Source organism: Aotus nancymaae, unplaced genomic scaffold (assembly GCF_030222135.1).
Source record: "Aotus nancymaae isolate 86718 unplaced genomic scaffold, 86718_ANA_hifiasm-v0.15.2.pri h1tg000040l, whole genome shotgun sequence".
Classification (NCBI taxonomy): Eukaryota; Metazoa; Chordata; class Mammalia; order Primates; family Aotidae; genus Aotus; species Aotus nancymaae.
The window spans coordinates 28,758,077-28,781,914 of record NW_026988454.1 but is presented as its reverse complement, the minus strand read 5'-3'; the positions used below and the strand labels follow the sequence as shown (position 1 = coordinate 28,781,914).

Genomic DNA, 23,838 nt, shown 5'->3' with positions numbered 1-23,838 from the left:
TGATGCTTGCCCTGTCTCTTCAGTCTGTGTATTTTGCTTCTTAGCACCCCTGATAATTTTTTTTTGAAAGCAGCCTCTGTCACCCAGGCTGGAGTGCAGTGGTGTGATCTAAGCTCACTGCAGCCTCTGCCTCCTGGGTTCCAGCAATTCTCCTGCCTCGGGCTCTTGGGTAGCTGGGATTACAGGCACACACCATTATGTTGGCTGATTTTTTAAATTTCAGTAGAGATGGGGTTTCACCATGTTGGCCAGGCTGATCTCGAACTCCTGACCTCAAATCATCCACCTGCCTTGGCCTCCCAAAGTGCTGGTGTGTGTTTTTTCATTTTTATTTATTTTTTGTTTTTCTGAGGCGAAGTCTTGCTCTGTCACCAGGCTGGAGTGCAGTGGCACAATCTCGAATCACTGCAACTTCTGCCTCCAGGGTTCAAGCGATTCTCCTGCTTCAACCTCCTGAGTAGCTGGGACTACAGGCACCCACCACCACACCCAGCTAATTTTTGTATTTTTAGTAGAGATAGGGTTTCACCATGTTGGCCAGGATGGTCTTGATCTCTTGACCTTGTGATCCACTCGCCTTGGCATCCCAAAGTGCTGGGATTACAGGTGTGAGCCATAGCATCCAGCCTACAACTTCCAACCTCTTTACATGTGGATTGGAAGCTGGAGGTCTAGTTATTAGAAATCAGACTTCTGTCTTCAGTATTTGGACAGCAAATGAGAGTACTTTGAAGATTTAGGATAATCCAAAATTATTTTACACTCTGATTGTGAGGTACCTTTATATTTAAATAGGCACTGCTCTGAGCTATGAGAGGCCCAGAGAGACAATAGTACAGGACTTCAGTCACACCTCCCAGCCATGCCTGCCTGGGGGCAACTGTTCCTGGGCTGCCTCATCCATTATCTTCACATTCCTGGAATTTGTGGACAAAGAACAATTATAGTCAATCAACAGCTTGTGCTAGTGTAAAATCTTGATAAACTCTGGAACTGCCTCTTCTTTAAAAATCCACTTGTAAATGCTACTTATTGGAGGGTATACTCCTGGTAACTGAATTTATGCTCCAGGGCTGCAGTCCCCAAGCTTAGCCCAACTAAACTCTCCTTATATTGATTTTGCCTCAGCTTCTTCCTTTTAGGTCAACAACACTGTCTCAGTGATTACGGTTATATTATTTGCTAATAAATTTAAATATAATTTCAAATTAATTGGCTGGGTGTGGTGGCTTGTTCCTGTAATCTCAGCACTTTGGGAGGCTCAGGTGGGAGGATCACCTGAGGCCAGGAGTTCTAGACCAGCCTAGGCAACATAGTAAGACCCTATCTCTACAGGGTGAAAAAAAATTTTTTTTGAAATTAGGTAAATGCAAACAGGCTCATATTCCAAAAGCTATCACCCAATACTTAGCCTGCAACCTTGTTTTCTGTCATTTTAGAAAATCATGTAACACTCAAGGAATACCATCCCCGTGATTTCTACCAGGAATTTTTACTTAAACATACTCTGCTTGTATTTATACATACAGTACCAACTTATATAAGGCTTTAATCTTTACCATATATGTTAACTTCTCTCATTTGATAAATTTAATTACAATTACCTGATAAGGCAGGTAGGACAGGAACCACGTTATGGGTGGGGAATCTGGCTTAAGTTGCCTAGTCAGAATAAGTGCTGGTCTGGAATTTAGAACCAGGTATCTCAGTGCACAGGCAGTGGTGTTTCCTGTGATTAGACCAGAAGGTAGAAAGGTGAACCAAGCCTTCCTCATAATAATCTCACTAACATAGTAACAGTTACTAAACAAATATCTTTTCTTTTTCTGAAACAGAGTCGTGCTCTGTCACCCAGCTGGAGTGCAGTGGTGCGATCTCGGCTCACTGCAACCTCTGCCTCCCGGGTTCAAGCGATTCTTGTGCCTCAGCATTCCAAAATAGCTGGCAGTACACGGATGTGCCACCACGCCCAGCTAACTTCTTTTTATTTTTAGTAGAGATGGTGTTTCACCATGTTGGCCAGGCTCATCTCAAACTCCTGGCCTCTACCCATCTTGGCCATGCGTGAGCCATTGCACCTGGCCACAAATACCAAAAACAAGACCTATGACACAGAAAGAATGAGTGTTTGCATTCTAAATGAAAAAAATTTAAAATAGAGATGAAGTCATACAGTCATTTTAAGAGCTGGGAAATTCAGAGGGCAATTTGTTCCTCTGGGGACATGGGCCATTATTTCAAGCATTTTAAATATATTATGTATCTTGGAACTTCTGTATTGTTTTTTTCATAAACACTGATTTTCATGTCTGTGATTTTAAACTTGACGATTTTTTTTTTCTTAATGAGATGGGGTCTTGCCATGCTGTCCAGGCTGGTCTTGAACTCCTGGGCCCAGATACTTCCAACTCGGCCTCCTAAAGTGCTGGGATTACAGGAGTAAGACACTGCACGTGGCCAAAACTTGCTGACTTTTAAGCATGCTTTTTTTCTTCCAGTGGAGTCTTACCAAAGGTACAAAAGTGGTGCCTTCAGGACTGGTAAATACAGGCCTGGCCTTGATCATCAAATAGAGCCATCGACTTCCCAGACTAATTTTCCTTGGGGAAATACCCTATTATACTGCCAAAAAGACATACTGTAAACTTTCCTCTTAGCTCTCCCCAAAGGGATCTACAGTGATTTAGCATTGGAGAAAATGTATCCAGGTTTCTCAGGGATACTAGACTTTGGTCCAGAATTGACACATTTTGGGGACCCCAAATGCCACTGTGATCCACCAGGCTAGGTGATAAAACAGTTTTGACTCAGGTCAACTCACAGTGGAGCTGATGACCTGCTGTTGTCCATGTACTGTAATATTTTTTTTTGAGACAGAGTTTCACTCTTGTTGCCCAGGCTGGAGTGCAATGGTGCGATCTCCACTCACTGCAACCTCCGCCTCCTGGGTTCAAGTGATTCTCCTGCCTAAGCCTCCCAGGTAGCTGGGACTACAGCCACGTGCCACCACACCCGGCTCAGTTTTGTATTTTTAGTAGAGATGGAGTTTCACCATTTTGGCCAGACTAGTCTCGAACTCCTGACCTCATGATCTGCCCACCTTGGCCTCCCAAAATGCTGGAATTACAGGTGTGAGCCACCATGCCCAGCCTAAAACTTTCTTTTAAAGTTTTATATATTTATATAAATTGGGTACTTCCTGCCTTTCTGTGTCTCTTGGGCTGGCTAATACAGTAGTTTAATAACAATAACAAAACACTTCTAGAATGGAGTTAAGAATTTACATTATAGTAGCTGTGTTCCATTTTGTGGAATCACTGAATCTATTTGTAAGTAGGTAAAGAAACTCTATTCAAGTTCAGAACAAAACCCACCACTGGAGTTGGTTCTGAGTGTGAGCAGAGGCAGATTTCTGAAACTCTAGTAGGGGCCACTTCAGCTGCTCCATTATGTCAACACTAAAGGTGAAATTACAGCCTTATCTGCAGGCTCCGCACTGATGGGTTCCACTGAGGATGGAAAACATTAAAAAATAAACAAATACAATTAAAAAAACAAAACCCCAATATAGTATAAGTATTTATGTAGTATTAGATACCATAAGTAATTTAGAGATAATATGCAGGTTATATGCAAATACCAAGCATCCTCAGATTTTGGTATTTTCAAGAGGTCCTGGAACATATTCCCCATGGGTATCAAGGGATGACTGTATTAGCTTTTGCCTATCTAGAGGAACTGCTAAATTTTTAGAGTTTCTGGTGTTGTCTGTGGATAAAAATGGTTGGAGATCTTGAGGGGCTTAATTCAGTAAACGGCTTTTGAAAAGTTTTTTTTTCCAGATAAAAATCATATATAAAATAGCCCTCTCAGAAACAGATTGAAATAACAACCTCTTTGTGTGTTTCTTTCCCTCACTCATGTCCTCAGATTACAAAAGGCTCAATTCTAAGCTCCAGTTAGTGTGGCTGCTCCAGCCTTTCCTGAGCCAACCATCTATCAGGTCCAAGTGGGTCACAAAACTGGAATTCTCTGTCATTTGCCTCTAATATAGGTGTTGTCCCTTCCAAAGGAAAAAACTGAACATCAATTTACCAAAGCAAGTACCTTTTTAAATGCTACTTTTTCAAACCACTCTGTTAGCATATTCCCTGATAATTCGGATACAGCAAAGTTCTATTACAGATTTAAACAGTTATCTAAACTTTTTTTTTTTTTTTTGAAATAGAGTTTCGCTCTTTTTGCCCAGGCTGGACTGCAGTGGTGCAATCTTAGCTCACTGTAACCTCCACCTCCCAGGTTCAAACGATTCTCCAGCCTCAGCCTCCAGAACAGCTGGGACTACAGGCATATGTCCCCCACCTAATTTTTGTATTTTTAGTAGAGACAGGGTTTCACCATGTTGGCCAAGATGTTCTTGATCTCCTGACCTTGTGATCTACCCACCTCGGCCTCCCAAAGTGCTGGGATTACAGGCATGAGCTACCGTGCCCGGCCCAGTTTTCTAAACTTTTATGACAGGAGAAATAATTATTATGGGTTAATATATATATATATATTTATATATATGTGTATACATATATTTTGCTCCCCCTTCCCCCAAAAAAGCAATCATGGTAGAATTCTTTTGCCTATTCAAAACGGCCACTCACCACATACTGCCCATCACACACCTCCTGCCTTTCTTGCTTCCTCTCTTTCTCATCCTTAGTTCTATTCACTCCTTTATTCTCAGAAGAACCTATTGACTTGATCTAGAACAATATTTCTTACAAGATATCAGTAAATGTGAAAAGCACCCTACTCCAGCTTGGGCAAAGAGTGAAACTGCCTAAAAAAAAAAAAGTTTCAGTACATGGATAATAGCAGGCCATCAGCTCCACTGTGAGTTGACCTGAGTCAAAACTGTTTATCACACTAGCCTGGTGGATCACAGTGGCATTTGGGGTCCCCAAAATGAATCAATTCTAGATCAAAGTCTAGTATCCTTGAGAAGCCTAGGAACATTTTCTCCAATGCACATTCTGCTAACTGACTGTAGATCCCTTTGGGGAGAGCTAACAGGAACACTCCTACAGGACAGATAACCCATACTAGAGTACAGTGAGGTCTGCTAAACACAGCAATCAGGCTCCAATGACAGAAAAGCAAAGAGGATAATAGATGGGAGGTTGAGGACACCAAATTTTGCCTCTTGATAAATAACGCCTACAGTTGACCATGGTAGCAACCTCAGTGAAAACAAAGAACTGTTTAATTTTTACCTTTCAAATTGATGAACTGTATTGGGTTATCTGCTACTTTTTAATCAAAAGTAAAATTTTTATATTTACTTCTACATAGTAGCTAAATGCTTTTTTCTCCCTTCTATTAATACACTTCATGCCACATCAGTTCTTATCTTTCTCTCTACTCCAACTTGTTATCCCTTTTTTTGCGGGGTGGGCGGGGATGGGGGAATGGAGTCTCAATCTGTTGCCCAGGCTGGAGTATAGTGGTGCAATCTCGACTCATTGCAACCTCCGCCTCCCAGTTCAAGTGATTCTCTTGCCTCAGCCTCCCAAGTAGCTGGGACTACAGATGTGCACCAGCATGCCTGCCAATTTTTGTATTTTTGGTAGAGATGGGGTTTCACTATGTTGGCCAGGCTAGTCTTGGAACTCCTGACCTTGTAATCCGACTGCCTCAGCCTCCCAAAGTGCTAGGATTACAGTGAGCCACTGCGCCCAGTCTTGTTATCCTTAAAGGTGAAACAAAAAGGTCAGGAGTTTGAGACCAGCCTGGCCAACATGGTAAAACCTCATCTCTACTGAAAATACAAAAATCAGCTGAGTGTGGTGGTATGTGCCTGTAATCCCAGCTACTCAGGAGGCTGAGGCAGAATTGCTTGAGGGAGGTGGAGGATGCAGTGAGCTAAGATCACATCACCGCAGTCCAGCCTGGGTGACAAGAGTGAGACTCCAGCTATTAAAAAAAAAAAAAAGGGAAACAAATACTTAATTTCTTCAGATTGCCCAAGTATTTCAAAATACCAACATTGACAAAAATTTAACAGCACAGATATCAAATAAATCATTTCATAAAGAAGGGAAAGTCAGTGTTCATTTTTCCCACATGGATTATGAAATACTTGTTCCATGGACAAACTCAAAGTACTCCACCAGGAGCCCTGAAGGCCCATAGTACTGACCTCAGAGACACAGGAGGGGCAAATCACATCAGAAGGAATACTATACTGAGAACTTCAACCAGTCATTCAAAATGTCAGTAGTGAGGTAAAAGCCTTGACTATCAATTTCAAGATGATTAACTATGTAACAAAGCACCTATGTATGTATTAAAACTGCACCTTCTCCATTTTAACACAGGCTCTATGAACACATCCGCGATCTCAGCCTTTTCCTCTTCAATGATGCACTGCTCATTTCTAGTCGAGGCACATCTCATACTCCATTTGAGAGGACTTCAAAAACAACCTACCAGTTCATTGCATCAGTGGCCCTTCATAGGTTACTCATAGAAAATATTCCAGATTCCAAGTGTATGTATTCTTTTCCTTCCAAGAGATACCTTCAAAAAGCTACATAATGTAAAGCTCATTAATAGAAAAGTAGAAAAAGAACTGGAATTATAATTTACCAGGATGCAAATAATTCCCCCAATATTAGAATTTCATTAAGCAATGTAAACTTTCATCTACCTCTGAAATAGTTAAAGACAGGGCTTCTGGCATTCAGTCTTGCACTTTAGGAAGACAGTCGCCCCCCCCCCCCCTTTTTTTTTTTTTTTTTTGAGATAGAGTTTTGTTCTTGTTGCTCAGGCTGGAGTGCAATGGCACAATCTTGGCTCACTGCAACTTCCACCTCCAGGGTTCAAGTGATTCTCCTGCCTCAGCCTCCTGAGTAGCTGGGATTACAGGCATGGGCCACCATGCCCACCTAATTTTGTATTTTTAGTAGAGACAGGGTTTTTCCATGTTGGTCAGGCTGATATCGAACTCTCAACCTCAGGTGATCTGCCTGTCTCAGCCTCCCAAAGTGCTGGGATTACAGGAGTGAGCCACCGTGCCCAGGCAGGAAAACAGCTTTCAAAAATCACAAAGGGAAGCGAGGCTCCACACTACTGTGAGTTCTTTGAAGATCTGGAGCTCTTAACCACTATTCTATACTGTCTGAAGATGCTACAGTCTAAAAGCATATTTTAAATTTTTATTGCTTTCCCATTCTACTAGGATTAAATGATTATTACATATTTGACACATACCTTTTTTTCCTTAAGTTTGCATCTAACTTGGGAGTTAAATAAATGAATCAACAGATATGCAAAGGATGCTTAGTAAATTAATTTCACTCACAGTAATTCCAATAGAAATATAATTTGTCATGAAAATGATATTCTACTTAAACCCTATTGTACATATTTATAGTTATTATCCTATACTTTACTTCCCAAGTTTAAAAGGATCTATATCTTAGTCCTATATTTCTTAGGCAAGACAATCTGAATGTAACATCTCTCATTCTCATGTCCTAAGGTTAAAGCTGGAACCCAAGACCTTAGAGAAATACCAAACTAAATAAAAGGGCTATTTCCCAATGGCTTCAGCCCTATTCCAAATCTGAGCCTGAGAAAAAATTATCATCACCTAGAAAACAAACCCAGGTTAAAAAGGCTTAGTTACCTATAATCATTGGGTATGGTTAGTGTACGAAACATGTCTCCTTCAGTACCCCTCCCACCATAACAATCAGCTACGAGCTGTGTCAAAACAGTGTTATGTAATCTAATAGTGGGCATTCAACTAGGTAGTTGGCTTGATTCTGTCACTGGCTCTCATACTGAGGTCGTCTAGTCTAGCTCTTAGCATCTTGATTTATAATAACTATCAGTAAAGACTGTTACTGATTTCAGTTCTTTCTGGAGTAGTTGAGACAAGTAATTAAACAACATTCTATCATCGTATCAACTATCCTTTAGTTTTTAAAATAATTGCTATTACAGTAACTGTAATATAAAGACATTATTTTACATTGTATTCGAATTATTCAGTAATTTTAGGAAGTTATATTCTACATTAGATATGTATTTCTTTTTAGCTTTTAAAAAATTCTTAAAGATGGTGATTATTAAAATTTTTTCTCGGCCAGTCGCAGTGGCTCACGCCTGTAATCCTAGCACTTTGGGAAGCTGAGGTGGGTGGATCACCTGAGGTCAGGAGTTCAAGATCAGCCTGGCCATCATGGTGAAACCCCATTTAAAAAAAAAAAAAAGTAAAAAAAAAAAAATCTTTTTTCTCATTTTGATTTTACCTGCAAAGATTAATTAGTATACCTCAAATGCTTTTACAGATGTCAAGAATGCATTTATTCTTCAAGGTCCAAAATATAAATGGATTTGTGCTACAGAAGCAGAGGACGATAAGTTCCTATGGCTGTCAGTAATTCAAAATGCAATCAAAAGTAGGATGGAGAAGTGAGACTGAACTTGAAAACATCAAGGGTACCAATTCTCCCCAGCAAAGACAGACAACATGTATTTTCTGTTCCAAAATATCCAGTAAGAAACAGAATAACTGGCATGGATCAAGATGACCCACAGGATCCTTTCAACTTTGAAACTTTATCATTTGTGCTCACTTATGAAGAATGGATAAGAACACTTTGAGTCCAAAATTTTGAACTACTTCTGTTGGTAGCTATATTTCACGGGTAATATTATTTAGAGTAATCTGGTGTGACGAAACCTAAGACAGAGCAAGCACATTGTGTAAAGCTTTGTTTTCTGATCTAATGAAAAAAGCAGAATTAAAGTGTTTCTTAAGTGATCAGTCTAGAAAAATATTTTGTTGGTGATTTACCATTTTTAGTATTTTCATGAAATTAAGATATGGATAACAGGGCCAGGCGTGGTGGCTGACACCTGTAATTCCAGCACTTTGGGAGGCTGAGGCAGGCAGATCCCCTGAGGTCAGGAGTTCGAGACTATCCTGAACAACATGGAGAAACCCAGTCTCTACAAAAAATGCAAAATTAGCTGGATGTAGTGGCGCATTCCTGTAATCCCAGCTAGAGGCAGTAGAACTACTTGAACCTGGGAGGCAGAAGTTCTGGAGACCTGAGATCGCCACACACACACACGCACACACACACACACACACACACACACACGAGGCCGGACGCAGTGGCTCATGCCTATAATCCCAGCACTTTGGGAGGCTGAGGTGGGTGGACCACCTATGGTCAGGAGTTCTGCCTGGCCAACATGGTGAAACCTTATCTCTACTAAAAATACAAAAACTTAGCCAGGCATAGTGGTACACACCTGTAGCCCCAGCTACTTGGGAGGCAGAGGCAGGCAGGAGAATTGCTTGAACCCAGGAGGCAGAGGTTGTAGTGTGCTGAGATTGCACCATTGCACTCCAGCCTGGGTGACAAGTGAACCTCTGTCTCCAAAAAAAAAAGGTAAGAAATACAAATGGCAATTTACTCAAAAACTCGTCATACATATCCTTAGTATGAATGTACTCCTCTAGAGCACATTAAAGATATACCACTACAAAGTACTAAAAATTTTTCTATAATTTTTGTGTTATTTATTACAAGACTAAGAAGCTTTAAAAATATTTTTGACATTGTTACATTAGAAGGCTATTTTTAAAAAGCAACTTTTAAAAAACAAAAATAAATGGAAACAGCAAAGCTTGCTTGTAATGAAATGTAGCTGTAAAAATGTTTCTTTTAAAACAAAGAAACAGCAAAATAGGTATTGAGTAATTTCCTGGGCCTTTAAACTGATTATTTAACAAATAAAGGCATACTGATAGCCACTTGGAAACTTTAGCTGATGTATATTTCTACCTAGATATTGCTAGATAAAAATTACATTAATCTTGGAAGCTTAAGGTTGTCAGTTTCCTTTGTTCTTCATATTGTTGTTTATAGTAATACAGTCTATTGGTACAGTTCAGGATAGTGAACCTACAGTATTTAAACATTTTTTCTTTCGGAAATGAAAATACAAAATCCTCTATTTCTTAAAACTTTAAATGCTTATTTAAAAAATGAACAAAAGTTAAAATATTATGCTGTTTTATTTGTGTAAAACCACACTTCTGATTCTGTAAATAGATATATCCATGTAGTTCAACATCTATGATTCTATAGACAGAATAAATCTTAAAGGAAATATCTGCTGTTAGCAATGGGTCAAAATGTATATATAATATTAAACAAAATCTAAAACAGTGTATTGTCCTGAATAAGGCATACTCCAGAAACTCATTAATAGGAAAAACTTGTCTATATAGCAAAAGAATGACAAGATGGCTGAAGGTAAACTAGAAATCTTAAGGAATTCCCCTTTATTTTGTGAATAATCGATATCCTTAGAAGTTTTAAAACAATACTTAAAAATAATTAAGAAAGGTCATTATTCATTCATACCTATTTCATAAGTTTACAAGACTAATGAATTATTCAATCTCACATAAAATAGTTCTAAGTTACTGATGAAGTTGATCACATTTCCACAAGGAAAATATAAAATCTAACATGTTTATATTTGTCACAAGTTGACAAGTAAAAGAGGCCTGAAGAACCACGATTCGTGAAGAATGCATATTACTGCAGAGAGTAAATTAGCTTATGGTGAAAACTGCCTTATCCAATATAATTCTTTAAAATAAAAAATTAAATGGGAAACTTTTAAAAGACTTTTTATGGAATACAGATGCTTTATGTAAAATATTAAACATAAAAGAGGACAAATTGACAATTTATTTCTGAGTATGTGACTGAGATGTAAATGAGCCCATTCTATAAATCAAATCGGTGTGTGGTTTTAGCCATAGAAATATTATGTATCCTGGATGCTATGGAACAGAAAAGGTGGGTGTCCCAACAAACACAATATACCCTCCAGAAAACGTCATCCTGACCTTTTTATTGTTGAAATTAAAAAATAAAAGATACTTAAATACAATGGTGAACATATAGGGCAAAACAGAATCATAAAATTTAATGTTGAATTAAGCAATGAGCTGAATGTTTGGGTCTCCAAATTGGCTTTGAACCCAAAATCACTTAAAAATGACTATGTTCACAGTTAACGGCAATTGGCTTATAGGTGAGAGAATGGTCGAAGTTGTTCCAGTTGAACTTCCAGGGAAATTCTCTCCTCAAGAACATCCTGAAAAAGAGGCAAAGGCCAAGTTATGTTTCAAAGTATATAAAAATGAAGGAATATCTAACAATATCTCTGCTTCAAGAAAGCAATTTAAATTTGTCAAGAAGACTAAGGGAGAGCTTATTCGTATTTTAAAAGTATACGTCACTTTAGAAAGGTAGATTCTTTATATGTTTTTAATATTAAAAAAAGATCCTGGTAATTTCAAAGATTTTATTACATAAAGCAGGGTAATAGAATGTCTAGTTACTAGAAAAGTCAATGTTTGCAACAAATGGGTATTAACAACTGAATTTTGCAATAAGCCTGCCCCCTGAATTAACTGTACACGAATTTGTTAATATAGCTTCTTTTCCTTAGTGATGACATCTGGCTATATTGACTCCTAGATCTCATTTTGAGCTTTAGTTTCACAAAGAGTAACTCTGCATTCAGAATTTTAAATCAATGCTGATTTTGGACAGTCTTTCTAGTCAGCCACCAAATTCTAACTTACTTTTTTTGTTTTCTCTATCATACTGACAGTATCTTATTTTAACCAGAACTACCTCTTTCTATTTTGTACCTTACTTCCTATTTTCTGTTCTCAGAAGTAATAAAAAAGGAATTTTTCAAAATAGTTTCTATATACTTATTTTAATGGTTTTCTCTGGTTCAGAAAGACATACATTACCCCAGGTTACCTATATATGCATTAAGGTTTGAGAACCACTTTTTTTTTTTTTTTTTTTTTGATGAGACATGAGTACCTAATAATGTTGGGGAACCATAAGTGATTCTGGGAGTAATTTTTTTTTTTGACCCAATAAGGAAGGAGTAAGTAGGAGTAATTTTATTTCTAGGGATGCAAAGAAATCACAGTTAATAGAAAATACACACATTCCTCTCAGGTATTAGATGATAAGCTTGCCTTTTCTCTTTCCACATGCAAGATGATTGAAATTGCTGCCATCTCTCTTCTTTAGATCTGTTTAAATCTCTTTAATGGAATCTGAGTTGTCTTTGATAAAAGGACAAACTACAACCTGGATGCAATGGCTCACGCCTGTAATCCCAGCTACTCAGGAGGCTGAGGTGGGAGGACAGTTTGAGCTTGAACCCAGGCTGCAGGGTGACAGAGCAAGATTTCTTAATAAAAAAAAAAAAAAAAAAAAAAAAAGGAGGGGGGTAGGGCAGGTAAACTAACTATAGTCAAAGCATTTAGAAAATTAGAGTGGAGAACCATGTATGTGATCTTGGAGGTTATCTGAAGTCACATTTCTTCTCTTTAGGTTTCTTTACTAAGATAAGGAACATTATAAAGATTCAGAAACTGTATTACCTTTAACTGTTGCTGCAATTCACTATTCAATCTGGCCAAAACTGTGTTGGTTTCCTTATTGCGTCTAATTGATGCCTGAATAGCTTTCTTATCTTTCCCAATAGATCTGAGAAGACAAAGAAGGCAAAAAAACCCATAACCTTCGTTTCTTATCTTAAATCCTCTCTATTCCTCCCTGATATATTTTTAAACATAAAAAGTTAAAAGGAGCATCTTTTTCCTTACTAGTATATCTCAACCTCACTTGCTCAGTTGCAGCGATAAACCAAAAAATAAATTACTAAATAAATTACTCTTCTGTAGAATCACCTGAATTTAAGAAAAAGAGTCTAAAGTAGGTATTGGCAAACCTTTTCTGTAAAAGACCAGATAGTAAATATTTCAGGCTCTGTGGGCCACAGAGTTTCTGTCTCGTATTCTAGTTTTTTATTTTTTCTCTTCTATTCTTTCTTCTCTCTTCTACAAAAAAGAACAAGTCATTCTTAGCTCATGGGCTACACAAAAATAGGGCATAGGGCAAATTTGGCCTGTAAGACTTAACTTGCTGATTCCTGATCTAGAACACCATAACACCAGTTTTACTATAAACTATCAAGTTTAAAAAATGTACTGCTACAGGGTTTGAAACAGGGTGTTAAAATGGAATTGGAATTAAATTTAATAAAGCGGGAAAAATGGGAAGAATACCTACCCATACATGACAAGGTTCTGCTTAACTAAAGAACTAGTCTGATCATAATTTCTTTCAGTCTGATTATTGTTATTATTATTATTTTCTAGACGGAGTCTTGCTCTGTTGCCCAGGCTAGAGTGCAGTGGCACGATATCAGCTCACTGCAACCTCTGCATCCTGGGTTCAAGCAATTCTCCTGCCTCAGCCTCCCAAGTAGCTGGGACTACAGGTGTGCACCACCACACCTGGCTAATTTTCTTGTATTTTTAGTAGAGATGGGGTTTCACTATGTTAGTCAGGCTGGTCTCCAACTCCTAACCACAAATGATCCGCCCAGCTCGGCCTCCCAAAGTGCTGGGATTACAGGCGTGAGCCACCATGCCCGGCCCATTTGATTATTTTTAATTGCTGTGCTTTTTCTTCCCAGTAATTAAATGTGTCTAGGAATAGCTTTGATTACCTGGGAATAGAAGGTTGTGATGCAAGAACAGCAGCTAAGACACCCATCTTTTGTGTATGTTCATCAACTTCTGGCCTTAATTCATCTTCTGATTTTAATCTTCTTCGAACAGGTTTAGGTGGTGGAGCAAGAGGTGTTGTGCCTTTGCTCTTTAAGACAAGAATTCCATTAATAATGAGCACTTCTGAAGACATTCATAGTTAGTTAGCACTTTGCAACACCATTTGCTTTCTTTAAGCCATTTGCTCTTGGAAAATCAAAGTTACTTGTCCTACTTTAAAGCCATGTATTTGCGGCAAGAACCAACTTAAATTACAATGGGAAAGGATGTTTCTAGTTGACACCACAATCATGAATGTACCTGCAATATAAATTTTTTTAGAGTAACATATTGATGCAAGACTGTAACATTCAGTTTTAACATAAATATGATACAGAATCCTGTTCAACAATAAACAAAGGCAGTCTCCAGAAATATCTATCCATTATCACCACAGGATTTCTTACTCAAAAATACTAACATACATCTTAATGAATATATTGACATTATAAAGTAATGGAAAGCTAGGCAATTCTTTAAAAAAAAAAAAAAGCATCACTACTAATATGCACAGTAATTGTAACTTTTGAAAATGAATTGACATTTTGTTGGAGATTATGAATCTGCCCCAACAGAATAAAAAATGGTGTTTTGGCATTTACTTGGTTTTTACTTAAATAAAAACCATCTCTTTAGTTAAGTGCTATTTTTAATTTGTTGCTGTGAGTTGATAAAAAATAAAAGTTCTTTACTTAAAAACTTACAGGACTACTAATGTAATACAACACAGTGATACAGTTAGGCTCTGCGTCCCCAAATCTCACCTCAAAGTGAAATCTCCATGTGTCAAGGGAAGGACCTGGAAGGAGGTGATGGGTCATGGGTGGTTTCCCCTATGCTGTTCTTATGAGAGTGAGGGAGTTCTCAAGAGAGCTAATGGTTTTAAAGTGAGGCACTTCCTCGCTCTTTCTCTATCCTGCCACCTGCTTCCCCTTTACCTTCCGCCATGATTGTCAATTTCCTGAGGCCTCCCCAGCCATGCAGAACTGTGAGTCAGTTAAATCTCTTTTGTTTATAAATTACCCAGTCTCAGGTGGTATCTTTATTGCAGTGTGAAAATGGACTAATACACAGAGAGTGTCCAGAAAGCAGAATTTAAGCACTTCAGAAACACATGCTGTTTTTATACCTACTGGAATGTCTAGATAACAGGAAAAAAAAAGTTACCAAAATTATTCCCTCAAGGGGAAAATGTGCTGATAGTTGCAATCTGAAGTACAATGATATAATTTAGGTATTTGTCCCCTCCAAACCTCATGTTGAAATGTGACCTCTAATGCTGGAGGTGGGCCTAGTGGGAGGTCTTTGGGTCATGGAAGTAGATTCCTTGTGAATGGCTTGGTGCCCTTCTCACAGTAATGAATGAGTTCTCACTCTGAGTTCATGCAAGAGCTGGCTGTTTAAAAGAGCCTGGCACCTCTCCTTGCTCCCTCTATCGCCATGTGACACATTTGCTCCCACTTTGCCTTCTGCCATGATTCTAAGTTTCCTGAGTCTTCACAAGAAGCAGATGCTGCCACCAAGCTTCCCGTATAGTCTGCGGAACCATGAGGCAAAATAAACTTTGCTTTTTTTTGAGACAGGGTCTCACTCTGTCACCCAGGCTGGAGTGTAGGACACTATCTCAACTCACTGCAACCTCCACCTCCCAGGCTCAAGCAATCCCCCAACTTCAGCCTCCCGAGTAGCTGGAACTATAGGCACGCACCACCACACCTGGCTAATTGTTTTACTTTTTGTAGAGACAGGGTTTTGCCGTGTTGCCCAGGCTGGTCTTGAACTCCTGAGCTCAAGTGATCCATCTGCCTTAGCCTCCAAAGTGCTGGGATTACAGGTGTGAGCCACTGTGCCTGGCATAACGTCTTTTTTCTTTACAAATTACCCAGCCTCACCTATTCCTTTATAGCAATGCAGACGGGCTAACACATACATAAAACAGATAAGGATTGACAGATGAATGGAAGGCATGGAGAGATATGAAGTAAAGCAAATATAATAAAATAATAATGGTATATAAGGTAGTGGATTTACTGATATACAATAAAAAATTGCTTCAATTTTTCTGTATGCTTAAACGTTTTCATAATAAAATGTTGGGGAAAAATTTTCCCTACAACAGTTAAAGAAAAAGTTAGCACAGAGAATAACAATAACCTTAGAGGGTTGATAATTTTCCTCTATAATATTCAACACTGCAATAAAAGAAACCGCATTTCACCTATAAAGAAGTCCTACTTTATATAGGGGGAAGAATGTGATAACCACTTAAATTCTGAGAGCCTGTGACAAATATTTAACGTAAGATTACAGAATATCATCTCCATTAAATAGGCAGACTTTGTTCTGAGTTAGACTGACTATCCTAGAGGTAAAGGCAGAGAAATGGATTAGATGATTTCTGATTGACCTTATTTCATTATTTCACATAACCTATGATGTACAAGATTATTATTATAAAAGACATTTTGCATACCACATTGGCAGGAGCACTAGCAGCTGTCTTTTCTTCAGTTTTACTATCTGTTTTGGCAACTCGAAGAGAACTTGCAGGATCAGAAGCTTTTTCAACCTAGAAATGAATATGTTATCACTATTAATTATATATAACATAATTATGCATAAATGTAGAATATGTAACAAATCGGAGCAAAATGTTAAGAAATCTGAGATGATAAGGAACTTGAAGGAACCTTATTAAATTATCTTTCTCTGATGCTGAAAGGCAGAGGGGAGGGCAGGTAATAGAGGTGTAAGGGAGAGGAGGACATGGTGATGATGCAGCTACTGCACTGAATCTCTAAGTGGTTAGTCTGGTAAGTCCTCATGGTTGGGAGAGGGGAGGCATCCACCCAGGGGAGTGAGTCCGGTACCCTCTGCACACCTCTACATGCCCACCCCAACCCTCCTAGATGCAGCCCAGTCCCCTAATGGGCCTGGCAGAAAGTTGAAGGTTTGAAAAGGGAGCTAGTAGGAAATTTTCCATGGCTATGAGCTATATAACGGAGATTTCAGCATTCCTCTGGTTTCTCCAACTCCGTATTTATGTTCAGTGATTTAAGTCAGAGATTCCTAGAGAAGTTCTTGCCATTGGAACTACAATAGAATCTCCTAGAACACTGTGAATACTAAATTTTGGTATCCTGTAGTAACTTACTCTCATACAAATTTTAAATGCTTCAATTGGAAGTCTGGCTAAGATTTAGTTCTAGTTTAAGTTATAATTAGAAAAATAAGTTATGTCTAGAGAAATTATCCTTGGGAAAAAGTTGCAATGAGTGGAGCTATGGTAACCATGGCCTCTTATCACATGGAAATCTTCACCAAATCATGCAGTCAGATGCTTAGCATTAAGACGGAAATCCCCAAAGCAGTGTTTTAGCAATGGCCAGGTTGTGGTATCTTTTCATGTGGTAACAATCCCCCACCCCACCAGACTCTGATACTTAGTAAGCATTACACTACAACCAGCAGATATTGGAGGCCAATAAAAAAGGTGAGAAGCACCGACCTAGGGAATATTTTACTGATGTCCCCTTTAATATCTGCTAGGTTGACAGCACATGGTATGGGAAGAGACTGCCTGCAGAAAATTAGCCAAGCCCTTGAAAACTGACCGGCAGGACTTCTGGATGTTTCTCGGCTTCATCATCTTGTTCTTCATTTACATTTGATGCAGCAAATACTTCAAACTGGCTGAAATCTGCAAAATTTGGTTGCTCTGGTATCTGCTGAGGTGAGGTACTAGTGTGAGTCATGAGGCCATCGGCATCCACTGGGCGATGCACAGCGGGACCAGGAGCCTGTGCAATGGTTCAGAACAGAGAAACACACATTTTATCAGCCTATCGGTGTCACAGAGTACTCTTCTTCTCTTTGAAAATTTAGTATATAAAGATGCCCTGTTTTATTATCTGTAAGTTCAGAGAGGTGTATTACAGTAAACTTTAGCTCTAAATAAATGATTAAACCATAAGTGAAAAGTTAAGACACTAAAAAAAATTTAAGATAACCTCCAATAAAAAGATATTTTTTCAAAAATTAATTTATTGCAAAGAACGTACACTGAAGGAGAGGGTGGGTCTGGCCCTACCGTCACTCTCCACTTGCAAGTATTTTTTTTCTTAATTGGGCTAATGCACAATAGTTTATTCCTTAATTTTTTTTTTAATGTTTCACTATGTTTCTTAAAAAGGTTGCTCTTTTAAAGTGTGAAAAACACTATTCTAACTATTCTCTTAACATGTCAGAGCACTTCCCTTCACTTCATCTACCAATCCTTTGCCAGACCAAGGCTGCTACATCTTCAGTCTAAAAATTTGTTTACTGAATATCTACTTGTGAACAAGACAAGTAAGGCCCACTCACATCCTAATAAAGCTGACAGTCCATAGCAGAATAAAATAATAAGTATCTAAGAAATTAAAATAGAGTGTGAGATGATTTATGGCAAAGGAAGTAAAGTATACTAAAAAATAAATTTGAAGTCTCTTCCCTTTAAAAATTCTTCCCCTCTAAGAAAAACTCTATCCTTTTTACTATGATATGGGAGATGCTCTGCCTCCTCCCTCCCTCTCTAGTTTCATTTCCCATCACTCCACACATCTACTCCTGTTGTGCTGAACTAATTTGTTTTCCCCTGAGGAATATACCAGGCTTAACACATACCTCCATGGCTTTCTGGATGTCACACCTTCGGTTTGGAATGCCTTCTCCCCAGTAAATTTCACTTTATCTTTCAAGTCCCTGCTAAATCTCACTTCCTTCATTTTTCATATGATGTGATCCTTAACTTTAGCCACTAAGGCTGTCCCAAAGCATTTTATAAATAGGTCTACTACAGCACTGTAATTTTGACCTGGAAGGGATGCAGAGGTCATTATACTTCCTTAACTCATGTAGTAACACATCCAGAGAGATGCAGTGAGGTTATTTTGGGGTATTTTGTTTTGTTTTGAGATAGGGTCTCAGTCTGTCACCCAGGCTGGAGTGCAGTGGTGCAATCACAGCTTATTGCAGCCTCCTAGGCTCAAGAGATCCTCCCATCTCAGCCTCTCAAGCAATTGGGACTACAGGTGTACACCACTATGCCCAGTTAATTAAGTATTTTGTTGTTGTTTTTAGAGACGGAGTCTCACTATGTTGCCCAGGCTGGTCTGCAACTCCTGGGCTTGAGAAATCCTACTGCCTCAGCCTCCCAAAATGTTGCAATTACAGGTGTGAGCCACTGCACCCAGCCCAGTGAAGTTATTTTGTGAGCCACTGCTAGACCCAGGACGTTAATGGATATCTCCTATCTCCCAACCCATTGTTGTTTCCACTAAACCCTTCTCTGTCAAGACATTATCATTTGTTTCACTTTTAAGTTTCCTTCAAAAAAATAACTGAGATCATTCTTGAAATGTGTATCTTTCAAAATAATAATTAGCCTCACTGAACTAAATGCTCATTAAGGATTGCCATCAGATCATTCCTGACCTTCCAAATAATTTGAGAATAGAATTAAAGACCTAGCAGACAAACTGATCATGGGACATTTAGTAATAAATACCTTGGAGAATTACCTGTGAGGGCTGTGGTCTTGGAGGCACTGCAGGAGGATGGGCAACAACTCCAGCCTGTTGTTGTCCTGCATGAATACAAAAGTCTTCTTTTTAGTAACTGTATAATCACTTCGTTAATAGAAGAAATAGGCTGAATGAATGTGACTACATGATAAAGATTTCTAAGAATGTCTGGTAAGTATTGGAAGACAGATACTATCTGGTTACACAGTCTATATGTAACCCAAAGACCAAATCCCACAGCGTTTCATCAGATCTCGTTTTGCTTCTTACCTCTATTACATAAAGCCCTCCTGGCATACTCCTGCCTGTTTCAGTGATAGCATACAATCTTGATTTTCTTCCCATATCTCTGACTGCTTTCAGGTATCAAACGAAAACTTCCAAATTTTCCCTTTCACTTAACACTTCACTCTCCCATTTGTATGTAAATAAATTCCAAATAATACACCAATCTTCCTTAGCCAATGGTGTTATTTAGCCTTTTCCTCACCACTCTAAACTCACAGTGACTAAAACATATCATCATCCTCTGCCCTAACTTTTCTATTTTAACTAATGTAATAACAATACTGCCAGCTCTCCAAAAACTGAAAACCTGAGGTAAGTTATGACTCTTCTTCTTCATCAGCCAAATTGAGACCTATCAGTTTTCCCCTCTTGATATTACAACGTCGTTCTTTCAAAATTTCCTGTGACATCTCTCAGGTTCCCATCTTCATCATTTGTATTCAAACACAGTTTAAGTAGTCATTAAGAAAAAAAACTGCCTCTTGTCTGCTATCTTTTTAATCCAAAATTTATCTTCAGATAATTTTTTCTTTTTTTTGAGACAGGGTCTCACTCTGTCGCCCAGGCTGGAGTGCAATGATGCAATCTTGGCTCACTGCAACCTCTGCCTCCCAGGTTCAAGGGATCCTCCCACCTCAGCCTCCCGAGTAGCTGGAACCACAGATGTGCATCACCACACCGGGCTAATTTTTGTTATTTTTAGTAGAGATGGAGTTTCACCATGTTGGCCAGGCTGATCTCGAACTCTTGACCTCAAGTGATCTGCCTGCCTCTCAAAGTGCTGAGACTAAAGGCATGAGCAACCACACCCAGCCAGATAAATATTTTTTAAAAGACATATTAAGAGAAACAAAAATAAAATGTGTATGTGTCTTGGATTAACTTTAAAATTAAATGATCATGTGTATTATGGTTCTCTAGCCCCTACCTGTGGTGGCTGTAAAGGTCCGATTCATATCTAAAGATGATGATCTAGAATGAGAGGGCTGTGGCCTTGGAGGGGGAGGTGGTGGTGCAGTGTTATCAGGCGACGTTCCTGAATGAGACCTGAAAAATTCACCCCATCATAATTGGTCATACTACTGATACTGGAGCTTTTTTCTTTTTAAGCATTCAAACTTGGCTAAGCAGCAAAGGATCTTATTAGCATGACATTTTCTCAAGTAGGTATGTAAGTGTTACAATAAATTAAGATAGCACTGTTTATGATGTACCCTAAACAACTGATTATTTTATATGGCAAATAATTTTTAAAATAAAGTTATATGCAAAATTTCAAAAAAATCTTTTTTTTTTCCCCAAGACAGTCTCTGTTGTCTAGGCTGGAGTACAGTGGCGTGATCTCAGCTCACGGCAACCTCTGCCTCCTGGGTTCAAGCAATTCTCCTGCTTCAGCCGCCAGAGTAGCTGGGATTACAGGTGTCTGCCACCACGCCCGGCTTATTTCTGTATTTTTAGTAGAGATACGGTTTCACCATCTTGGCCAGCTGGTTTCGAACTCCTGACCTCAGGTGATCTGCCCACCTCAGCCTCCCAAAGTGCTAGGATTACAGGTGTGAGCCACCGTGCCCAGCCTCAAAATTTTGAAAAGAAACTTAGTTGTCAACATGATACCATAATAGACTACATATTTAGTGTAATGCTTTCCCATTCAATTAAAGGTAGTAATAGTCTGAAAAACTAATTATAAAAAGAGAAAATCTACTTTCAGGAATGGTTAGCTTTCAATCTATTAAGGTCTGGAGTTTAGTAAGTTGAAATACCCCTTCACGTGTCTGCATAGGTCATCTCATTTTAGAGGTGACTATACTCAAACTCAACTCATCCTAGAGACTCACTTCTTTGCTACCAAAGTCTTTCATATTCTGAAAAGAGTCTCAAGGACTCTGGTAATCTGATCTTCACATATGGGAATAAATAGCAGAGTAAAATCCAAGATTACTGAGAATGCTAAGAAACACAGGAAGAACTACAAGAAGACTCAGAAAGGAAGACAAGCAGTCTTCTGACTCTAAGCTCTCTGGAGAATCTGCATCCTCGCAACATTCTCCAGGCGTACAGCAAAATGATACTTACCACGTGCAAAATGTGAGAAGAGAAAGATGCTTCTGTCTTGCACACAGCTTTTAAAAGATGGTAAAGCCCTTGGAGACAAATCTCTTGCCATCCTCCACTCTATCCCACCCCTTTCTTGTTTGTGTCTGAAAGGTTATTATGTAACACAGAACTTCAAGGTGGCCCACCACTGGGTCTGTGCTTTTGGATGGTGTTTTAAAACACAGAATTCTTTTGGTACTTGCCATAAGGTTATACATGTATTACTTAATAGACTCTCACTGTTTAGGTACAAAAAGGACTATATAAAACTTCTATCACCAAGAAGTTATCACCTCTTTTTAGACCTTCCACAAAATACTACTTAGAAAATCAGGGTTCTTTTTCTTTTCTATTCAAGTTGGAAAGGATCAAAATTACTGTCTTTTACATAAATCGAAAAGTAACCTAACAGCTTTAAGAGAACAAAATCATTTGTGCTTGGTTCTAAATAGTTTTAAACATTAAAATGCAGCAAGATATTTTAACATGCTTTTCATTGACAGAAATACTGACCTTTGACGAGTTACATTGCTCCCGATCTGTTCTGGGTCAGAAGTAAAAGAGTCTGAACTACTGTAACCATCTGCTGATAAATGGGATATGTCCTATTTAATAATAATCATTTCTTTACTTTTTGCTCTATCTACTCCAAACAAATATAACTGATATGCTGTTTCAAGCCAGAGATAGTCAAAGATTGGCTAGTAGGCTAACAGTTCATTCCAGTTGTTATTAACTGTAAAAACTACGAATCAAATAAATCATGGCATATTTACACAGTAGACAAAGCAAGTTATAGTCTAGAAAAAATAATACTTAATGATGCAGAAATATTCCAAATAAGTCACAAAATGGTATATATACAATCTGGCCCTCCAAATCTGTGGTATGTATCTGTAGATTCCACAGTTGAGGATTCAACCAACCGCAGACAGAAAATAAAGTAACAATACAACAATAAAAATAACACAAAATAAAAAACCATACAGTATGACAATTTTTTTTTCAAATACAGTGTGCATATGTGTGTGTTTTTGTTTGTTTTTTGGTAGAAATGAGGTCTTGCTGTGCTCTAACTTATGAATTTAAGCAATCCTCCTGCCTTGACTTCCCAAGTGCTAGGATTATAGGGTGTGAGCCACCATACTTGGCCCAATAAAACAACTATTTACATTGTATTAGGTATTATAAGTAGTCTAGAGATGATTTAAATTTGCATGTGCATAGGCTACATGCAAATACTATACCACCATTCTACACATCAGAGAGTTGAGCATTCACAGATTTTGGTATCCATGAGGGTCCTGGAACCAATTCCCTACACATATTGAGGGATGACTGTATTACAAGTTCACATTACATACAAACATAATTTCTGTATGTGCAGAATGAAAACTAACCTTAACAATGAATCTGTTAACCATAGACTTTAATGGAATAGAGAGAATATGATTATTTCATTTTTCTCAGTTACACATTTATAGAATAAATAATAAGTTACTTTTGTAATGGACAAAAAGGTCACTTTTAAAGAACAAATTAGAAATATTTTAAATAAAGAAAAGTAATTTTAAAATTGTTAATGTGAAAATTAAAAATTTGACATGGGAATAAAATGTGCTTATACAATAATAAAATTTATGAAATTAGCCAAGGAAACCATATTTTTCTGCAGAGGAAACATTCATTTTCAGTTTCCTCAAAGTCTTATGAAGCAGATGAGAATCCCAGAAATAGACTAAGAGTTGTGACAGAAAAAAGAAATTTTAAAATAGAAACTCTAGGGACAATCTGAAGGAATATTACTACATAAGTTCAAAAGTCATAAGCTGAAGGGATTATTTTAGTTTTATTTCAATATGTATCTCTTTCCTTTTTCTTGTAAATCACAGAATCATCTAGTTGATATAAGAATGACATTAAAATGAACATATTCCCATCTGGATATTTTAATAGGCACCTCAAGTTTAATGTATCTAAAACTGAACTTGATTTTTTCCCCTACAAACCTGCTATCAGTTTTCCTCATTTCCCTGTTGTCCAGGCCAAAAACCCCGGAATCACCCTTGACTCCTCTCCCTCTTACATCCTGTATCACACAGGTAAAAGCAACTACTCCTGAGGTCTTTTCCTACACAAGATACACAATAT

General features: G+C 38.2%; 2 protein-coding genes across 9 annotated transcripts in view; one reads left to right on the top strand and one right to left on the bottom strand.

The window, feature by feature from the left end:
• Positions 1-8,476, top strand: part of ECT2L (epithelial cell transforming 2 like) — a 94,948-nt gene extending 86,472 nt beyond the window's left edge. The window contains exons 19-20 of the mRNA XM_064360628.1: positions 6,369-6,541; positions 8,349-8,476. Coding sequence (XP_064216698.1) covers positions 6,369-6,541; positions 8,349-8,476 — 301 coding nt within the window. The remainder of the gene's footprint in view (positions 1-6,368; positions 6,542-8,348) is intronic.
• A 2,450-nt stretch (positions 8,477-10,926) lies between these two features.
• Positions 10,927-23,838, bottom strand: part of REPS1 (RALBP1 associated Eps domain containing 1) — a 77,205-nt gene continuing 64,293 nt past the window's right edge. For 4 of the 8 annotated variants that reach the window (XM_012474463.3, XM_012474468.3, XM_012474464.3 and 1 more), the window contains 8 exons: positions 22,201-22,273; positions 20,519-20,637; positions 19,300-19,364; positions 17,353-17,538; positions 16,212-16,307; positions 13,639-13,787; positions 12,506-12,611; positions 10,927-11,187 (listed from right to left, as the gene is read on the bottom strand). In XM_012474463.3, coding sequence (XP_012329886.2) covers positions 11,119-11,187; positions 12,506-12,611; positions 13,639-13,787; positions 16,212-16,307; positions 17,353-17,538; positions 19,300-19,364; positions 20,519-20,637; positions 22,201-22,273 — 863 coding nt within the window. In that variant the 3' untranslated portion in view covers positions 10,927-11,118. The remainder of the gene's footprint in view (positions 11,188-12,505; positions 12,612-13,638; positions 13,788-16,211; positions 16,308-17,352; positions 17,539-19,299; positions 19,365-20,518; positions 20,638-22,200; positions 22,274-23,838) is intronic. The other 4 variants (XM_012474465.3, XM_012474469.3, XM_012474472.3 and 1 more) reach the window with 2 other exon arrangements.